Source organism: Neoarius graeffei, chromosome 1 (genome assembly GCF_027579695.1).
Source record: "Neoarius graeffei isolate fNeoGra1 chromosome 1, fNeoGra1.pri, whole genome shotgun sequence".
Taxonomy (NCBI): Eukaryota; Metazoa; Chordata; class Actinopteri; order Siluriformes; family Ariidae; genus Neoarius; species Neoarius graeffei.
In genome coordinates this window covers 115,646,942-115,665,461 of record NC_083569.1, presented here as the reverse complement: position 1 = coordinate 115,665,461, position 18,520 = coordinate 115,646,942, and the positions used below count along the sequence as shown (strand labels likewise).

At 45.4% G+C, this 18,520-nt stretch overlaps 1 protein-coding gene across 1 annotated transcript in view; it reads right to left on the bottom strand.

The window, feature by feature from the left end:
* Nucleotides 1-18,520, bottom strand: part of LOC132885998 (uncharacterized) — a 149,667-nt gene that overhangs the window by 46,908 nt on the left and 84,239 nt on the right. The window contains exons 8-11 of the mRNA XM_060920540.1: nucleotides 4,623-4,780; nucleotides 1,438-1,541; nucleotides 1,260-1,291; nucleotides 875-910 (exon numbers count right to left, since the gene is read on the bottom strand). Coding sequence (XP_060776523.1) covers nucleotides 875-910; nucleotides 1,260-1,291; nucleotides 1,438-1,541; nucleotides 4,623-4,780 — 330 coding nt within the window. The remainder of the gene's footprint in view (nucleotides 1-874; nucleotides 911-1,259; nucleotides 1,292-1,437; nucleotides 1,542-4,622; nucleotides 4,781-18,520) is intronic.

Genomic DNA, 18,520 nt, shown 5'->3' with positions numbered 1-18,520 from the left:
CTTAGACATCAGAATGAGCAACATTCTGATGTCTGCTGAGGGTCTGTTAGAAGAGTTTACAGCAGAACAGGACATGACTTTGCTGCAGAACTGTAAAGAGATTCAGGTGTGTGTTGGAAAGTGAATGTGTGTTCATGAGGCTCGATTGTCATGTCCAAAACTGTCAATCAGCTCATCAACCACACCCTGTTTTATCACCAAATAACACCAATAAAATTCATTGATCATGAGATAAGATTTTGAGGTCGATCTCAGGGTCCATTTATAAAAATGACAGCACTTTTGCTGAAAATAATTGGGGTGAGATGTAACTTAAAATGGAAGTTTGACACTTTTCCCATAGAGTAACATAGAAATGGGCGGGGTTACAACTGTACTGCAGCCAGCCACGAGAAGGCCTCAGAGACAATTTTGGCTTTACTTTTGAATCCCTGTTACTATGACAACCCATATATACAGTCACTGGTTTTGCTGGGATCATAGTTTGTGAAGTACGTCCACATCATTGTTGTTTTGTGTCGTCTGTTCATAAGTGCAACAACATACACTAAGCTCATGTCACATGGGATCACCTGGCTTTGTCTGTTCATACTGGAGCATTTTTAGTACCAGTATTGATGCATCTCTAAAGTAAAGGGATTTTTATGTCAAATTAAAGAACCACAGTGAAACTCATGTAAAACTATGTATTCACGTCAGAATTTTTGTTGGTCATTGTTTTCTTATTTTATTACCATTATTTATCTGAAATGAACATAATTCTTCTGAATGATTATTAAACAACGAGTAACAAATTCTACACAACCTTTATAGCCCCATTAGAAAGAAGAAATTTACACAATATAAAGGATCAAGTGTATACAGTATAAATCACCTTGAACATGGGCCACTGGTATCAGTGAGACCAGCACTAAAAAGGGAACAGAAACAGAAAACATGACATAAATCTGAAAATTATTCAGTATGTTCATGGAAACAGCACATTGTAGACACAAAAGATTCAATCTTATTCAGAAAATCTAAACTACCAGCTGTAAGAAATACAAAAGTCAATATTCTGCTCATTAATGCCTTTATTTAATGAAAATTACTTTATTTAAAGCAAATATTATGATTAAAAGTGTGATAATCTCAGCACTGGAACATAACCCCATGTCCTAATGAGACAAACTCATCACTCAGGACATTCAGACTGCAGATGGAGAACTTTATACCCCACCACTCACTCTAATGAAGACACAAAGAGAACATTTACTCACAGAGCATCACCGGGAGTGGACTGAGCTCCATCCTGTAACTCTAATGACTGACTGAATGAGGTGTGGTGTGTGTTCAAGTCTCAACACTTCCTGTGGTTTCTCGCTTTCAATCACACTACAAGGAAAGAAAGAGAGGATGAGTGTATCCCAGATCTTTAACTTCTCTTTTAGTGTGTACAGGCACTGTATCTGCTCTTCCTTCCTCTTTCCTGAAAAATCTTCAATACTTTTTGTTTTTCTCAAACTCTCACATACAAAAAAGAGCACACAGTAGAGACTCCACTGCATTAAATCAAGAGAAGCTTAAAGCTTTACAAGTTACAATTTCAAGGTTGCTCATCTTTCATCCAACTTCAAGCTCCTTTGAGTTTAGTGTTTAATTTTCAAAGCATTACTGGGATATTTATGAATGTTAGTTTCAAAATGATGTGGCCATCTAAGTCAATCCATCCATCCATTATCTGTAGCTGCTTATCCTGTGCAGGGTCACGGGCAAGCTGGAGCCTATCCCAGCTGACTATGGGTGAGAGGTGGGGTACACATTCAAACATAATAACATTCATAAATTATTCAAAACCTAGATGTTTTTGGACTGTAGGGGAAACCGGAGCACCCGGAGGAAACCCACACAGACAGGGAGAACATGCAAACTCCACACAGAAAGGCCCCCATCAGCCATTGGGCTCGAACCCAGAACCTTCTTGCTGTGAGGCGATAGTGCTAACCACTACACCACCATGCCAGGCTATCCAAGTGTGAAAGATATTTATTTCTGTACATAGTTTCTCAGAAGCCCAATTCATGTGTGTATTATTATTGTTCTTCTGTGTTGGTTTATAAATAGAGTAGTAAATATCAAACAGTTCAACTGAAAGAAAAAGTGGAAATAAAGTAAGAGTGTCTGTTTAAGCATAAACGTTTAAGACAGATCACTTGTGAGAGGGAGGTAATACATAAACTCACAGAACACTTTACAGACATCCCAACTTGCCAAAATTCATTTCAGGGACACCCCCCGCCCAGAAAATTTTGGATTTGGTTGATGTGATTTCCTGCATTCTGGTGGATTTTGGGGTGGCCTTTTGGAGATGAACAATACCCGAATTCACTCAATTCACTCAGATTCATAGCTGACACCCTGGCTTGGGGACTTAGCTGCCCCCAACCCATAAACTATGATAATTACAATGTGCCATATATTAAGCTCCTTACTGATGCCCCTTTTTCACCAAATCAGTTCTAGGGCTGGTTTGGGGCCAGTGCTACTGCGGGTTCACAACTCGTTCAACTTGCGAGCCAGCTGAGAACCAGTTTGCTTTTCCATTGCTCGGGGTGCTAAGGGGAGCCAGGTCATTACGTCACTGTATGTCAGTTACGTCGCTGCGTTTGCATAAACCTTGGCGCGAACATCGAAGCAACAACACCACGGAGAAGAAGAAGCAGCAACAACAACAACAATGGATGACTTCACGTTTGTACAGCTGCTGCTTCTGGCTTTACGGTGCTTCATTGGGATCAGAAAACGGCAGATCCAATGTGTTTGTGTTGATCGACAGGTTTTGATTGGATGGTGATTACGTTCTAGGAGACAGGTAATAACCTAATAACGTTTTGACTCTTACTTACACTGAATGTGAGATGGTTATGTTAGCCTTTGTTATGAGCTAACGTTAGCCGGTGTTATGTCCCTGCTGGAATCATCACAAATTCACAAACATATTACTGGCGATTTTTAAGTCGCCGCTCATATCTACCACAGCAGTAGATATGAGGATGCTTAGCTCTGTAATGAACTTAACTGACTGAAGTGAATGTAAACAAACTGCATGGAAATACAAGTGAATGATTTATGTTTAACCTCGTTTCTTTAACCCTTATGCCTCACTAAGGATATTTTTGGCTTGTCAGTTGTTAATTTTCTTTATTATTTCTGTGTTCATACATATAGAAATATAATAAGGTCAATAGAATATAAAGTATGGCAAATGTGCTGTACATTAACACCATAAGTAAATGTAACACTTATGTTTCCAACACTCACACATGCACATTTATTTCTCAATACACATCCCACTCTAATCTAAGGGGAAAAAGAGGCACAAGGGTTAAGTACCATGATGAATATTTGTTTGAGTATTGATGACTCTCCACACAACATGTTTATTTACCTATACATTTTTCTCTTTACAGGTAATCTTGCGACTGATGGCAAGGCGGAGATCCCATGTTGTCTGGGCACACCCAAGATCTCGCTACTGGTGGGACACAATTGTTCCTGATTTCACCTCTCACCAGTTCGTGCAGAATTTCCGTGTGTCCCGAGAGTCATTTGAGTATATCTGCAGTCGGGTGAGGCATGTCTTGGGGAGAAGGAACACAAATTACCGTTTGTGTCCCCCAAACCAGAAGCGGGTGGCTATTGCCATCTGGAAGCTGGCCACTGGCGGTGAATACAGGACCATCAGCCATCTTTTTGGAGTAGGCATGAGCACCATCTTTAATTGCGTTCAGAATTTCTGTAACACAGTCATCAAGGTGCTGCTCCCTGCCCACATTACATGCCCTGATGCTGAGAGGTTAGTGGAAATGGCTGCTCTCTTTCAGAGTCGTTGGAGAGTGCCACAGTGTGTTGGTGCAATAGATGGAAGCCATATTCCCATTATAGCACTAGAACAGTATCCCTGAGACTACTACAACCGGAAGGGATGGCATTCAATTACAGACTCAGCAGTGCACGATCAGTTGTGGAAATGGCATTTGGGAGACTGAAAGGATGGTGGAGGTGCCTACTAAAAAGAAATGACTGCAAGCTGGAACTGTGCAAGAAAATGGCGCTGACCTGCTGTGTCCTTCGTAACATCTGTGAGGAACATGGCGACAATTTCACTGAGGAGCACCAAGACAGACATGCCAACATCCAGCCTCCTCTTCAGGCATTACCTGAACATGGTAGTCAAGAAGGGGCTGACATTAGAGCTGCTTTAATGGCCTACTTTAACAGAGGGAACGAGTAATTTGTTTGGTTATTTTGCTATTTACTTCATGTCAATGTTGTTTAATTGTTCAGTTCGATAAGTTCATAGAAATGAGTCATTTATTTGTAAATAAAGTGACTGAAAAGGGTAGCTTGTTGAGTTCTTTCATTACTTGTTTTCACAAGCTCTAACCAGCTTTACTTGTACTTATTACACAGTTAAAATAATTTTACATCACTAGTGAAAACATATACAAGCAGACATGTCTCTTTAGAAAAAACATTTATTTACATAGTGCATAGAAACACAACATAAAGTGACGTGAACAGTGCAAAGGTGCAAAACAAGAAAAGTGGCGTGATTATTTTCTGGATTGCGCCTCCATTACAGACACCATGCGCCCCATTATACTGAGGAACGCACTGTTGTCTGCCTCCAGCTTGTGCAGCAAGGCATCGTTCATTTCCTTGCTGTGCTGCAGGAACTTCTCGTCCGCCCGCTCAAGGTATTCCAGGAGCTCAGTGTTGCTGTCTCGCTTCCTCTTAGCTATGTACAAGAACAGAATAATGAGTTTAAAAGTTTTTTATTAAGTTATAAGTAGATTAACACAGGTTCAGCAATACAATATAAGAAACATGTCAGCTCAGCAATAAGAGCATTAGTTAACTGTTTATGGTTGGTAGGGGATTTTATATGAATGACTGATCACTTATACAGCATGTATTTATATTATAAAGTCACACTATTAGATATATATCCATGTTTGCATAGTATCCAGTGAGACAGACTACTGGATACTCAGCACAACAACTTACCAGGTCTGGTCTGCTATGATTGTCCTGAGCTGCTGGATGATGCAGGAGAGCTGCAGTGGCGTGGAGACATCAGGTCCTCGTCCCCGATGGTGGACAACTCTATAAACCACATAAAAACAGCCAGTGTTGGGAAAGTTCACTTTCTACATAAACTATTTCAAAGTTCAGTTCACAAATTTTAAAATGAGCTAGTTCAGTTCATACCGTAGTTCATAATGAAAAATTTTGAACTAAGTTCACAGTTACAAAAATGAACTAGTGAATGAAACTATGCGTCAGATTTCATTATAACATTATACAAACAAACATTAACTGAAGTAACTAAAACTTTATGCAAGGCGAAAATGTTTGAAAAGAAACTTATCAGGCTCTGATTGCGGCACCATCGCCTCCAGCATCGCCGTCGCTGAATTTAAGGCTCCGGTGGCGTTATTTGCCGGTCTATCGCTGAGGACCGAGTCCAGAATATCGAAGGTGTTCTTCCTCGGCTGCCCGTTGCCGCTTCGACCGAGGTCCTTTTTTTGGTCCCTGTAGTCTTTCTTCAGCTTCTTTAATTTGTTGCTGATCTGCTCAAGAGTACGTTCGTACCCCGCCGCAGCCATTTCTTTTTGTATTTGGTGTAATACGGGCTTGGTCGGCGTAGCACCCTCCAGTTTCGCCTGGACTACATCTGTGGACCATATCGCTAGGAGACAGATTGTCTCTTCCACAGACCACTGCTGCTTTACTGCATCCATGATATCTCGTTGCTTAAAAATGGCGACCTTTCACAGTCTTGTTATTGTTGTTGGTCTTAACAACTCCACCCCACCGCTGACGTAAGCAGTTCTTTCCTCTGGCCCAGCAAAGAGTTGGTGCTAGCCTGGAACCGGTTTTTCTGGCCCCAGAGCCAGTTCTTTGTCAGTGGAAACAGAAAACCCGGTTCCAAACTAAGCACTGGCCCCGAACCAGCCCTGGAACTGATTTGGTGGAAAAGGGTGAATCTGGACACCCCGCCCTCCATAAATAAGGAAGGATGACCAGGATAGATAGATAGATAGATAGATAGATAGATAGATAGATAGATAGATAGATAGAGATAATTTCACCACAGAACATTCCTTTACTTAGATACCAAAACACAGATGAATATAACAGAACAATGAATGAATTGCATGAATGACAATGAATGTAATTGTACATGTAGGCCTAGGCCTAAAGGGCTCTTTCCTTTCCTCTGTTCTATGCCTGTTCCTTTTGCAAGCTTTCCTTGTATTTAAAGGCTGCTTGCTTTGCAGATTTGAGCAATTTTCCAGACACCTCCACCTCATAGCACTCTTTGTCAATAAACTTGTGAATCTGATGTCTCATCTCATCTCATTATCTCTAGTCACTTTATCCTGTTCTACAGGGTCGCAGGCAAGCTGGAGCCTATCCCAGCTGACTACGGGCGAAAGGCGGGGTACACCCTGGACAAGTCACCAGGTCATCACAGGGCCGACACATAGACACAGACAACCATTCACACTCACATTCTCACCTACGGTCAATTTAGAGTCACCAGTTAACCTATCCTGCATGTCTTTGGACTGTGGGGGAAACCGGAGCACCCGGAGGAAACCCACGTGGACACAGGGAGAACATGCAAACTCCGCACAGAAAGGCCCTCGCCGGCCATGGGGCTCGAACCCGGACCTTCTTGCTGTGAGGCGACAGCGCTAACCACTACACCACCGTGCCACCCTGAATCTGATGTCTTGCAAGATTAACAAGTATTTGGTGAGACATCTGACCCCTAAATTCTGTCTTGATGTGACGCACCATGCTGAATGCCCTTTCCCCGTCACAGTTAGAATTTGGCAGCACCAATAGCAGCTTCATCAGCTGATAGAGCTCCCTGAATCTCAACAGCCCTGAGCTCACAGATGTGACTTTGGATAGCTTCCCCTAGCACTCATCAACTGGTAAATTCTTATAATTTGGCGCCAGTGCTTCCAGGTTAGATGACACATAATCCAGGACTTCTATGGAGCTGTTCTCTGGCATCTGCCTTCATTACATTTGGAAATCTTTCTGCCAAAATCAAAATCTGCTCTGGTTTCACATCATCATGGTTCTCAGGATTGAGCACTAACAGATTCATCAAGATTTGATCTCTCACTGGGAATTTTTCCTTTATTTTTTGAAAGATTCTGACAAAGAATGCTCTCGCATCTCTGTAGAATTGCTTTGTCTTGTGACTGGAGAGTGCTGATTTTCACATCGGAAAATCACATATTTGATGGAAGATGGATATGATGTGTGTGGCAGTGGGGGCGTGGTCAAGCGCCGGTCTGTGACAGGAGGGCGGAGTCAGGGAAGGTAAGTGGCAGAATCGCTTCACCTGAGTGTGATTAACCTATGTTTTGTGTGTGTTCTCCCCAGTAAACCGCGCCCTATTTAAGGAGGGAAAGTGAGAGCAGAGGGGAGTGATGATCCAGAGGAGACGACAGTCTGTGTGTGCGTGTCAGCCTCTTAGACTGAATTCTGTGTGTTAGACTGAAAAGTTTGGCAATAAAACCCAGTTGTCATCCTGATCTCTGTCCTGCCGTCTTCTGTGCTCCACCCACACCTTGTACACGCCACAGTGGTGCCGAAACCCGGGAAAGGTGGAGCACCTGTCCTGCAGCCCCATGGAATCCTCCCCGTTCGCGGACTTGGTCCACGCCCTCGCCACGGCTCAGCAGAGCCAGCACCAGGCACTCGTCACGCTCCGGAAGGAGCAGGAGCGCCGCTTCGAAGCCCTGGTGCTGGCTCAACAGGAAGACCGAGAGGCATTCCAGCGCCTCCTCACGTCGGCGGGATCCACCAGCGCCCCGGCCGCGGGCCCATCACCTTGACTAAGATGGGCCCGCAGGATGACCCCGAGGCGTTCATCGCGTTATTCGAACAGGTCGCCGAAGCCTCGGGGTGGCTGATGGAGCAGCGCGCAGCGCGCCTCCTCCCCCTCCTGACGGGAGAGGCGCAGTTAGCCGCACTACAGCTCCCCGCCGACCACCGGCTGGCCTACGCTGACCTTCGCCGGGCTGTCCTCCAGCGCGTGGGGCGCACACCGGAGCAGCAGCGCCAGCGCTTCCGCGCGCTACGAATGGAGGAAGTCGGCAGCCCGTTCGCGTTCGGCCAGCAGCTCCGGGACGCCTGCTGGCGGTGGCTGAGGGCCGAAGATCGCGACACCGAGGGGATCATCGACCAGGTGGCGCTGGAACAGTTCATCGCCCGCCTACCCGCCGGAACCGCGGAGTGGGTCCAGTGCCAGCGCCCGGCGTCGCTGGATCAGGCCGTAGGACTGGCGGAGGATCATCTGGCGGCTGTCCCGGCGGCAGGACAACGGAGGACGTCATCTTCTCTCTCCTCTTCTCTCTCTCCCTCTTCTCTCTCTCTCCCCCCTCCTCCTGTGTCCCGTCCTCGCCCCATTCCCCCACCTCGGAGGCGGGGGCCAGCTCCACCCCAGCCGGCCCGCCGCACCCGTGGTGCCCTCCCGTTTCTCCCTTCTGCGTCTGTCTCTCCCCCCCCTCAGGTGAGTGACCCTCAATCCACAGCTGCAGAGGGGAGGCCCGGGCCGGTTTGCTGGCGCTGCGGGGAACTGGGCCACCTGCAGCAACAGTGTGCCGCGATGGAGGTGGGGGCGGTGGTGCGGATCCCCGACGCGCCAGAGGCTGCCCTCGATCAGGCCGGAGCGTATCGCATACCGGTAAGTGTACAAGGGGCGACATATCAGGCGTTGGTGGATTCAGGGTGCAACCAGACCTCGATCCGCCAAAGCCTGGTGCAAGACGAGGCATTGGGGGGAGCACAAGGGGTGAAGGTGTTGTGTGTGCACGGGGATGTTCACTGCTACCCGTTGGTGTCGGTCCACATATATTTCAGAGGGGAAAAATCTATAGTGAAGGCGGCGGTTAATCCTCGCCTTACCCACTCTTTGATCTTGGGGACTGATTGGCCGGGATTTCGGGGGTTGATGGCACACCTAGTAAAGAGTGGGTCCTGCCAGTTAACAGGGGGGGGCCCGGTGTCGTTTTGGCTGGAGCTGCGGTTGCAGAGCCGTCTACGTCATCTCCGCGACAGAGTGAGGAGCCCCCGGCCCCTCCTCTTTCTATTGGGGAATCCCTCGTGGATTTCCCACTGGAACAATCGCGAGACGAAACTCTGCGACACGCGTTTGACCAAGTGAGAGTAATCGATGGTCAAACGCTCCAGCCGAATGCCACCCCGACCTTCCCCTATTTTTCCATTTTAAAGGATAGGTTATACCGAGTGACGCAGGACACTCAGACGAAGGAGCGTGTCACCCAGTTGTTAATTCCAAAGAGCCGCCGGGAATTGGTATTCCAGGCGGCCCACTTTAATCCCATGGCAGGACACCTCGGGCAGGATAAAACACTCGCCCGGATAATGGCCCGATTCTATTGGCCGGGGATTCGCGGCGACGTCCGTAAGTGGTGTGCGGCATGCCGCGAATGCCAGTTAGTAAATCCAGCGGCCATTCCAAAAGCGCCCTTGCGCCCCCTACCATTAATCGAGACCCCGTTTGAAAGAATTGGGATGGATCTCGTCGGGCCATTAGATCGGTCAGCACGAGGGTACCGCTTTATATTGGTTCTGGTGGACTATGCAACGCGATACCCGGAAGCGGTGCCTCTTCGCAATATCTCCGCACATAGTATTGCAGAGGCCCTCTTCCACGTCATCTCCCGGGTCGGAATCCCGAAAGAGATTCTGACGGACCAAGGCACCTCGTTTATGTCACGAACACTGGCCGAACTGTATGGGCTACTGGGTATTAAGCCGATCCGCACCAGCGTGTATCACCCACAGACGGACGGTTTAGTCGAACGGTTCAACCGCACCCTCAAGAATATTATCAAAAAATTCGTAAGTGAGGACGCACGTAACTGGGATAAGTGGCTCGAACCCTTGTTGTTTGCAGTGCGAGAGGTCCCCCAAGCCTCCACGGGGTTCTCCCCGTTTGAATTATTGTATGGGCGTAAGCCGCGCGGCATCTTAGATGTACTGCGGGAAAATTGGGAGGAGGGACCTTCGCAAAGCAAAAATGAAATTCAATACGTTATGGATCTGCATGCAAAACTCCACACACTCACCCACTTAACTCAGGAGAATTTGCGGCAGGCCCAGGAACGGCAAGCCCGCCTGTACAACAAGGGCACGCGCCTTAGAGAGTTCACTCCGGGAGATAAGGTACTCGTCCTGTTGCCCACGTCGAGCTCCAAATTAATCGCCAAGTGGCAAGGGCCCTTTGAGGTCACACGGCGAGTCGGGGACGTCGACTATGAGGTTAGGTGAACGGACAGGGAGGGGGCGCTACAGATCTACCACCTCAATCTGCTGAAGCTCTGGAACGAGGAGGTCCCCGTGGCGTTGGTGTCGGTAGTTCCGGAGAAGGCGGAGCTGGGGCCGGAGGTTCAAAAAGGGTCATTGGCATCTCGCACCTCTCCGGTCCCCTGTGGAGACCACCTCTCCCCGACCCAACTCACGGAGGTCGCCCAGTTGCAGGCCGAGTTTTCGGATGTGTTCTCGCCCCTGCCCGGTCGCACCAACCTCATAGAACACCACATAGAGACTCCCCCGGGGGTGGTAGTGCGTAGCCGTCCTTATAGATTACCCGAACACAAAAAAAAGGTGGTTCGGGAAGAACTTCAGGCCATGCTCGAAATGGGCATCGTCGAGGAGTCCCACAGTGACTGGAGCAGCCCGGTGGTCTTGGTTCCCAAGGCCGACGGCTCGGTCCGGTTCTGTGTGGACTATAGAAAAGTCAATGCGGTGTCTAAATTCGACGCGTACCCAATGCCTCGTATTGATGAGCTGCTCGATCGACTAGGCACGGCTCGCTTTTACTCGACACTGGATTTGACGAAGGGATATTGGCAGATCCCCTTGACTCCATTATCCCGGGAAAAAACGGCCTTTTCCACACCGTTCGGCTTACACCAGTTCGTCACACTTCCGTTTGGGCTGTTTGGGGCGCCCACTACGTTTCAGCGGCTGATGGACCGGGTCCTCCGGCCCCACGCCACCTATGCGGCCGCTTACTTGGATGATATCATCATTTATAGTAATGACTGGCAGCGGCACCTGCAACACCTGAGGGCCGTCCTTAGGTCGCTGAGGCGGGCGGGGCTCACCGCCAACCCGAAGAAGTGTGCGATTGGGCGGGTGGAAGTACGGTATCTGGGCTTCCACTTGGGTAACGGGCAGGTGCGTCCCCAAATTAATAAGACAGCAGCGATTGCGGCCTGCCCGAGGCCCAAGACCAAAAAGGGGGTGAGACAGTTCCTGGGGCTGGCTGGCTATTATCGTAGGTTTATACCTAATTATTCGGACGTCACCAGCCCGCTGACTGACCTCACTAAAAAGGGGGCGCCAGATCCGGTCCAGTGGACGGAGCAGTGCCAGTGGGCTTTCTCTGAGGTAAAGGCTGCACTGTGTGGGGGGCCACTTTTGCACTCCCCTGACTTCTCTCTCCCTTTTTTGTTACAGACGGATGCGTCGGACAGAGGGCTGGGGGCCGTTTTGTCCCAGCAGGTGGGGGGAGAGGATCGCCCAGTACTATACATCAGCCGAAAGCTGTCGGTGCGCGAGGGGCGCTACAGCACCATCGAGAAAGAGTGTCTGGCAATCAAGTGGGCGGTCCTCGCCCTCCGTTACTACCTGCTGGGGCGCTCTTTCACCCTCTGTTCGGACCACGCACCCCTCCAGTGGCTCCACCGCATGAAGGATGCCAACGCGCGGATCACCCGTTGGTATCTAGCGCTCCAACCTTTCAACTTCAAGGTGGTCCACAGGCCGGGGACGCAGATGGTCGTGGCGGACTTCCTCTCCCGTCAAGGGGGGGGGGGGGAGTCGGCTGCGGGCCGGACAGGCGCCCGGCCTGAGTCGGGCGGGGGGGTATGTGGCAGCGGGGGCGTGGTCAAGCGCCGGTCTGTGACAGGAGGGCGGAGTCAGGGAAGGTAAGTGGCAGAATCGCTTCACCTGAGTGTGATTAACCTATGTTTTGTGTGTGTTCTCCCCAGTAAACCGCGCCCTATTTAAGGAGGGAAAGTGAGAGCAGAGGGGAGTGATGATCCAGAGGAGACGACAGTCTGTGTGTGCGTGTCAGCCTCTTAGACTGAATTCTGTGTGTTAGACTGAAAAGTTTGGCAATAAAACCCAGTTGTCATCCTGATCTCTGTCCTGCCGTCTTCTGTGCTCCACCCACACCTTGTACACGCCACAATGTGTTAATAGTACCTGAAGATACAGTATTAATTGAACAGCGGACATTTGGCTCATGTTGTGAGAGATTCTCTTTCAGAGCCTATAAACACAGAAAAACCCGATGAGTTAGTTGAGAGAGATAACAAGATGGCATGTCCATTCATTTCGAGTGTAGATGGCTCTGGCAAAACCAGAGGTAGAGGTTTGTGCATTTATATAAATAGAGCTTGGTGTACAAACTCTGTTGTTGTCGAGAGACACTGCTCACCTAACGCGGAGTTTCTCATCGTTAAGTGTAGACCTTTTTATCTCCCAAGAGAACTCACATCAGTTATAGTTACTGCTGTATATACACACCACCAGACGCTAATGCTAAGCTTGCAATGGGAGAATTGCATGCAGCCATTAGCAAACAGCAGGAAATGCACTCAGAGGCTGCCTTTATTTTTGCGGGTGACTTTTAATCACTCCAACTTGAAGACAGTACTTCCCAGACTGCATCAACATGTTACCTGCCACACAAGAGGAAATAAGACACTGGACCATGTTTTTTCAGTGGACAAAAAGGCAATGACAAGATTCAGAAATATACAGGGAAGTTGATCACAGAGTGATAAATTATAAATTAATCTTGTAATGGCTTTTTCCTTCGTGCTAATCCCGTGATTATTGTAGGGACTTGACCTTAAAATTTAAAACAGGTTCAATTCACCTGAAAATCAGCTCTCTGTAAAGGGACACTGCAAGAAGATCATAGGCTTTGGGATTTTGAAAAATATATATTTTATGGTTGCAGAGATATGATGATTTTAGTAAAAATAAATAATGGTAATTTCGCACTGACCCCCAACACACACACACACACACACACACACACACACACACACACACACCCCTCTACTTAACGTCGTAGCACAAAATAGAAAGGGTGTATATGGTCCTAATTGGCTCTGTTAGAACCAGAAAAGGTTGTAGTTTTATGAGCGACTTAGTTTTGGAGGTGAATCCGAACAAATTCCTGCCTGTTGCGCAACACCTGCTCCTGCTGCTCCAGCACTGTAAAATGAAAGTAATTTATTGCCATTATTTAGCCTTGTGCCTAGCAAGTGAGCTTACAAAGATGACAATTACAAAGAGACACTGCTTTATCATAACTGTGAAAGTTGAACACAAAAACAACAACAACAACAACAATGATTTGTACCATGGATTAATTTCCTGGGGTGGCATGGTGGTGTAGTGGTTAGCACTGTCGCCTCACAGCAAGAAGGTCCGGGTTCGAGCCCCGTGGCTGGTGAGAGCCTTTCTGTGTGGAGTTTGCATGTTCTCCCCGTGTCCACATGGGTTTCCTCCAGGTGCTCCGGTTTCCCCCACAGTCCAAAGACATGCAGGTTAGGTTAACTGGTGACTCTAAATTGACCGTAGGTGTGAATGTGAGTGTGAATGGTTGTCTGTGTCTATGTGTCAGCCCTGTGATGACCTGGCGACTTGTCCAGGGTGTACCCCGCCGTTCGCCTGTAGTCAGCTGAGATAGGCTCCAGCTTGCCTGCGACCCTGTAGAACAAGATAAAGCAGCTAGAGATAATGAGATGAGATTAATTTCCTGGGTTCCAGAAAATGGCTGGAGCAGCTGTTACTCTTCTTCATGCTCTATGCACTGACTGACTGGTCGAAAGGTTTGGGATGAAGCTTGCTCGCTTGCTCTAGATTCCGTGAGATTGTATGTAATGTGCGGGCATCAGGGAGCCGCTATCAATATGTGGGAGACTTCTGGAACTTCCGGGAGACTTAGGATGTCTGAGTTTATGAGGAAAACCTGCTCATTCATGCAATTATCCATCATCCAATCAAGTGACAGTAGCACAGTGTATTAAATCATGCAGATACAGGTGGGGCCACAGCTAGGAATTCTGGGCTCCTCTGGAAGAATAGTGCAGTCGGACTAATGAACAAATATACAGAGAAGTTCAATAGGGGAAAATGTGTTCTTAGAGATTTTAAAGTAATTTCCTCATTAACACTGTGTGCTCTCAGTTCACAGTTCATACTTGAAACTACTAATAGTACCTACTATTATTTGCATGATCATGCCCAGCACATAAGACGAGCCAGCTAACCTCATTGACTTGTTATTTAAAGCTAGGGTAGGTCATTTTTGAGAAACCAGATTTTGAAAGTATCCAACTGAAAAATCCCACCCCCTCCCTTTAGCCCTCCCTCCAAAAACACATGAAAGTGCACTGTAATTAGATCAAAGTCCAGCTCAGAATGAAACATGGACTGTGGAACACATTTTGAATTGGTCAGGCCCATCAGTTCCCCAACCAATAAAATTAAATATTTTTAGAGAATTTGATTGGCTTACAGAGCAGTCACATGAATTCAAATGTTTCTTTGTTTGTTTCTTTATTTCTAAATCACATTTTCCTTTGCAACTGATTCGAAGACACATTGGTGAAATGGTGGATTTCTCAGGTATGTTTATAACTTATAATTTCTCCTTTTCTACCTTTATCATTTGCTTAATGTGTGAAGATTCTTGAAAATAAATACAGATATATAAATACAGATATATCTGCCATTTCGCACGTGAATTTCTTTCGGCGGCGACCAACTTGAGTTGAAAAAAATCTCTTTTATGGCCAATGATTCACTGTAACTTACGACAGAAGTTAAAACCACCAACTTTTTCCAAGTACACACAAAAATGCGGGTCAAAAAAGACAGTAGAAAAGGTAAAAACAGCTATTATAGAAATGGATTGCTTCGCATCACCAGTCAAACTCTTATGGTTGTCAAGGAAAGTCAAGTTAGCTTGCCCACCACAGGCTTGTTGCCATGGAGAAAATTGACATTTCCTGCAAATGGCCTATTGGCTCAGACTCCAGCTCAGAATGAAACATGGACTGTGGAACACATTTTGAATTGGTCAGGCCCAATAGTTCCCCAACCAATAAAATTAATTATTTTTTTCGTGGTCTGGTTTCCATCAAATCATGTGCTCTGATTGCCTCGCGAGTGGTCCAGAATCCTCTGATATGGACCCTGGTTATAGACCTTTGGAGACTCGCTCGTTCACAACAACAAACATAGTAGCAATTTTTGGCAATGTTTATTTTTGCATTTCTCAGTATAATAGCATTAATTTTACAGCATGGATAGCGATAATGACAGTGTTCAAAGCAAAAGCAAGTTTTACTACCCTGATGAAGACAAAATAAAAAAAACATTTCAGGAGAAAGCTGAACACCTGTAACTCTTGCTAACGCCGAGCAAAAACATGGCTGTCTCCTGAATGACTCAATTTTGTATAAATAGGGGACTACATAGGTGGCAAAATGTTTTGGTTTTTTTTCCTGCCATGGAAGTGCACTTGTATACCCAGGAGGAAGCCATTTGCATTACAGCCGTGAATGAGGATTCAAAATGCCGGCTCGCCTTGGCTTTGTTTTCCCTTTCGGTCGCTCTCATTTTCTGTGAGAATTTGGGAAAGAAAAAAATAAATATATTATTTACCAGCTTAAGGTCAGTCTGTATGGTGAAATACCATGACCTCGGCCTTGAAAATACTGACCTCGGCCCAGAGGGATTCGGTCAGTATTTTCAAGCCCTCGGTCACGGTATTTCATGATATGGACCTCCCAGCTGGTAAATTTTATATATATATATATATATATATATATATATATATATATGGGTCCGTCTCAGAAACTGTTCTCTCATTTGGGACATTATGATCAAAAAATAAATTTTCTAATTTTACTTTTTTTTTTTGCATTTACCTAACACTCAATGTTTCTTTTGTCATGTTGAATAAGAACAAAGATATCATATGCTTTATCTGGCCTCCACTGTGGAAATTTTTTTTGATTACAATTCAAATGCTTTTGTAAAATTTATTTCCATATAAAATAACTACATCTTGAAGAATTAAAGCCCCTCCTTCACAGATGAGTGAAAATATTGAATAAATTTTCTCTTTTTGATTGCTTGGGTTAAAAATAATTAAAAATTATGATGACGGAATTGATTATTCACTTAAATATGAATAATATGATACATTTTGGGTATTTGATATGGCGAAATAGGACAATAGGACACAATAGAAAAATCAAGAACACACCGGAAAGATGAGAATAATGGCGGTGGTAAAAGAACAGCGACTGGACCGGATGAAGGTCGCGCGGGTCTCTGCTGCGGTGCGCGAGCAATGGGACATCACTACTGCACTGGATGGAGCCCGAGGCGGGGGCGGGGCAAAATAGCTGGCCGTAGATTCTATCAAAAGTTCGATCTAAATTGACCATGGTTGCAAAATATTGGCCAAAAATACGCAAACACTACGAAATATGAAAGTAAGATGACAAAGAAACATTCTATTGCCTTATACTGCAAGACTAAAACAAAATAAAACTGTTAAAACTCACCTTTTCAGTGATAATGTCCGAACAGATCACTCGCGTAACAGAAAGACCGCAAATGGAAGCATGATCAACTTCTAACTGTTGGAGTGGAAAATTCCATTCTACACATGCAAATTATTAATGTGTGTCCTTTCCCGCACACAAATAACACGCTACGGTAAAAAATAGACCACAACTCATTTTATAGCTCAGAAATTCGTACAAGACCAGCTACTATCTTAACATATTCTAGAAGAAACATATTCTATACCTAAATTTCAGCTTTCATTTTAAAAAACAAAATCGCAGATTTATAACTAAATTTTTATATGGCGTAGTGATTTTAAGTTACTATTTTCGGTGAGGTAGTGACCTTGACCCTGAGGCTTTCCTATCATGAATTGTATTTTAAGTTGTAACTTTATACACCTAAAGATTGGTGCGCTCACAGAATAATCATAACCATAATAAAACATCATGCAAAATATTTGATCACTATTGTAACTCCATTTTCCGCATACGCAATACGATCGTGCGTTTTGATCTAAACGGTAGACTTTTCAGTGGACTACAACCTTTTTAAGGGAATGCGATGTAGTCAACCATTTATCGTGTCCCAGATCAAGCCGCCATTTTTCCACAAATTTGCAGAATTTTTGCCAAATTCTGAATATTCACATCAAAGATTTAGTTTTATCTGTATTATTTCTTTCATCATTTTATTTCAAATTAAAACCAACATCACCATTCAAAACTGTATAGTTTATTGACTGAGTATATTTAATGGGGTACCACCACAGTACCCAGTTTCTGAGACAGACCCATATATAGATATAAGTGAACTTTGATTGGCTTATAGAGCAGTCACATGAATTCAAATGTATGTTTGTTTCTTTATTTCTTTGTTTCAAATCAAATTTTCCTTTGCAACTGATTCGAAGACACATTGCCCATGAGAGGAAAGGACAGTGAGAAGGGAGAGCAGTCACTATAAAATATATTCATTCCCCTAAGTAGAGCCCTCCCGTTTCCATGGTCCATGATATGAAAAGTCATCTACCACACTATCTATTCAGTAAAAGAACTAACACACACTTATTTCACTGCTTAGATGTTTGTTTGAGAACCAAAACTGTTGTGAAAAGTCCTAAATAAGCAGTAAACAGTTTCTGAGAACATTTAGCTGTGAGAGCACAGGCGCACACAAATATCAGGACAAACACCAAACCGATACGACTGCCGGGGCACTTCACAAAGATATTTTCAGCAATGTTCAAATAAAATAACACTAACCAGTCACCTTAGCCAGAGATGTTCCTCTCAGAAAATCTCTGCCCTAACATCAGAAACAAGATAAAAGTAGCCCAACTTTAGCAGGTTTGGAAATTGTAATTTGTTTCATCAAAGCTGATGGTCTTGCTTAAATTCTGTTTCAGTCAGTGTGATTTACTGAATCATGCACACAACAATTCAGTGATAACAAGGAGCCTGTGAACTACTGGAATGCAGTGGGTCCTTATAATTGTCACCACCATTCACTTCACCAGCAGCTGCCCAGGATACAGGTCAAGATCTTCAGTTAATGTTCACATCAAACATCATAATGAGAAAAAGTGTGATCTCAGTCACTTTGACTGTGATATGGTTGCAGGCAGTGTCTAGACTTTACACAGAAATGGAGGGAGGGGGGACCCACACAACCCAACAGGTAGAAATGCCTTGTTGATGAGAGAGGTCAGAGAAGAATGGCCTGACAGTAAAGTTACAGGAATTCTACATTCGACTGACCTCAGAAAAGTTAAATTAGAGATCGGAATGACATCATTTTAACCTCCACT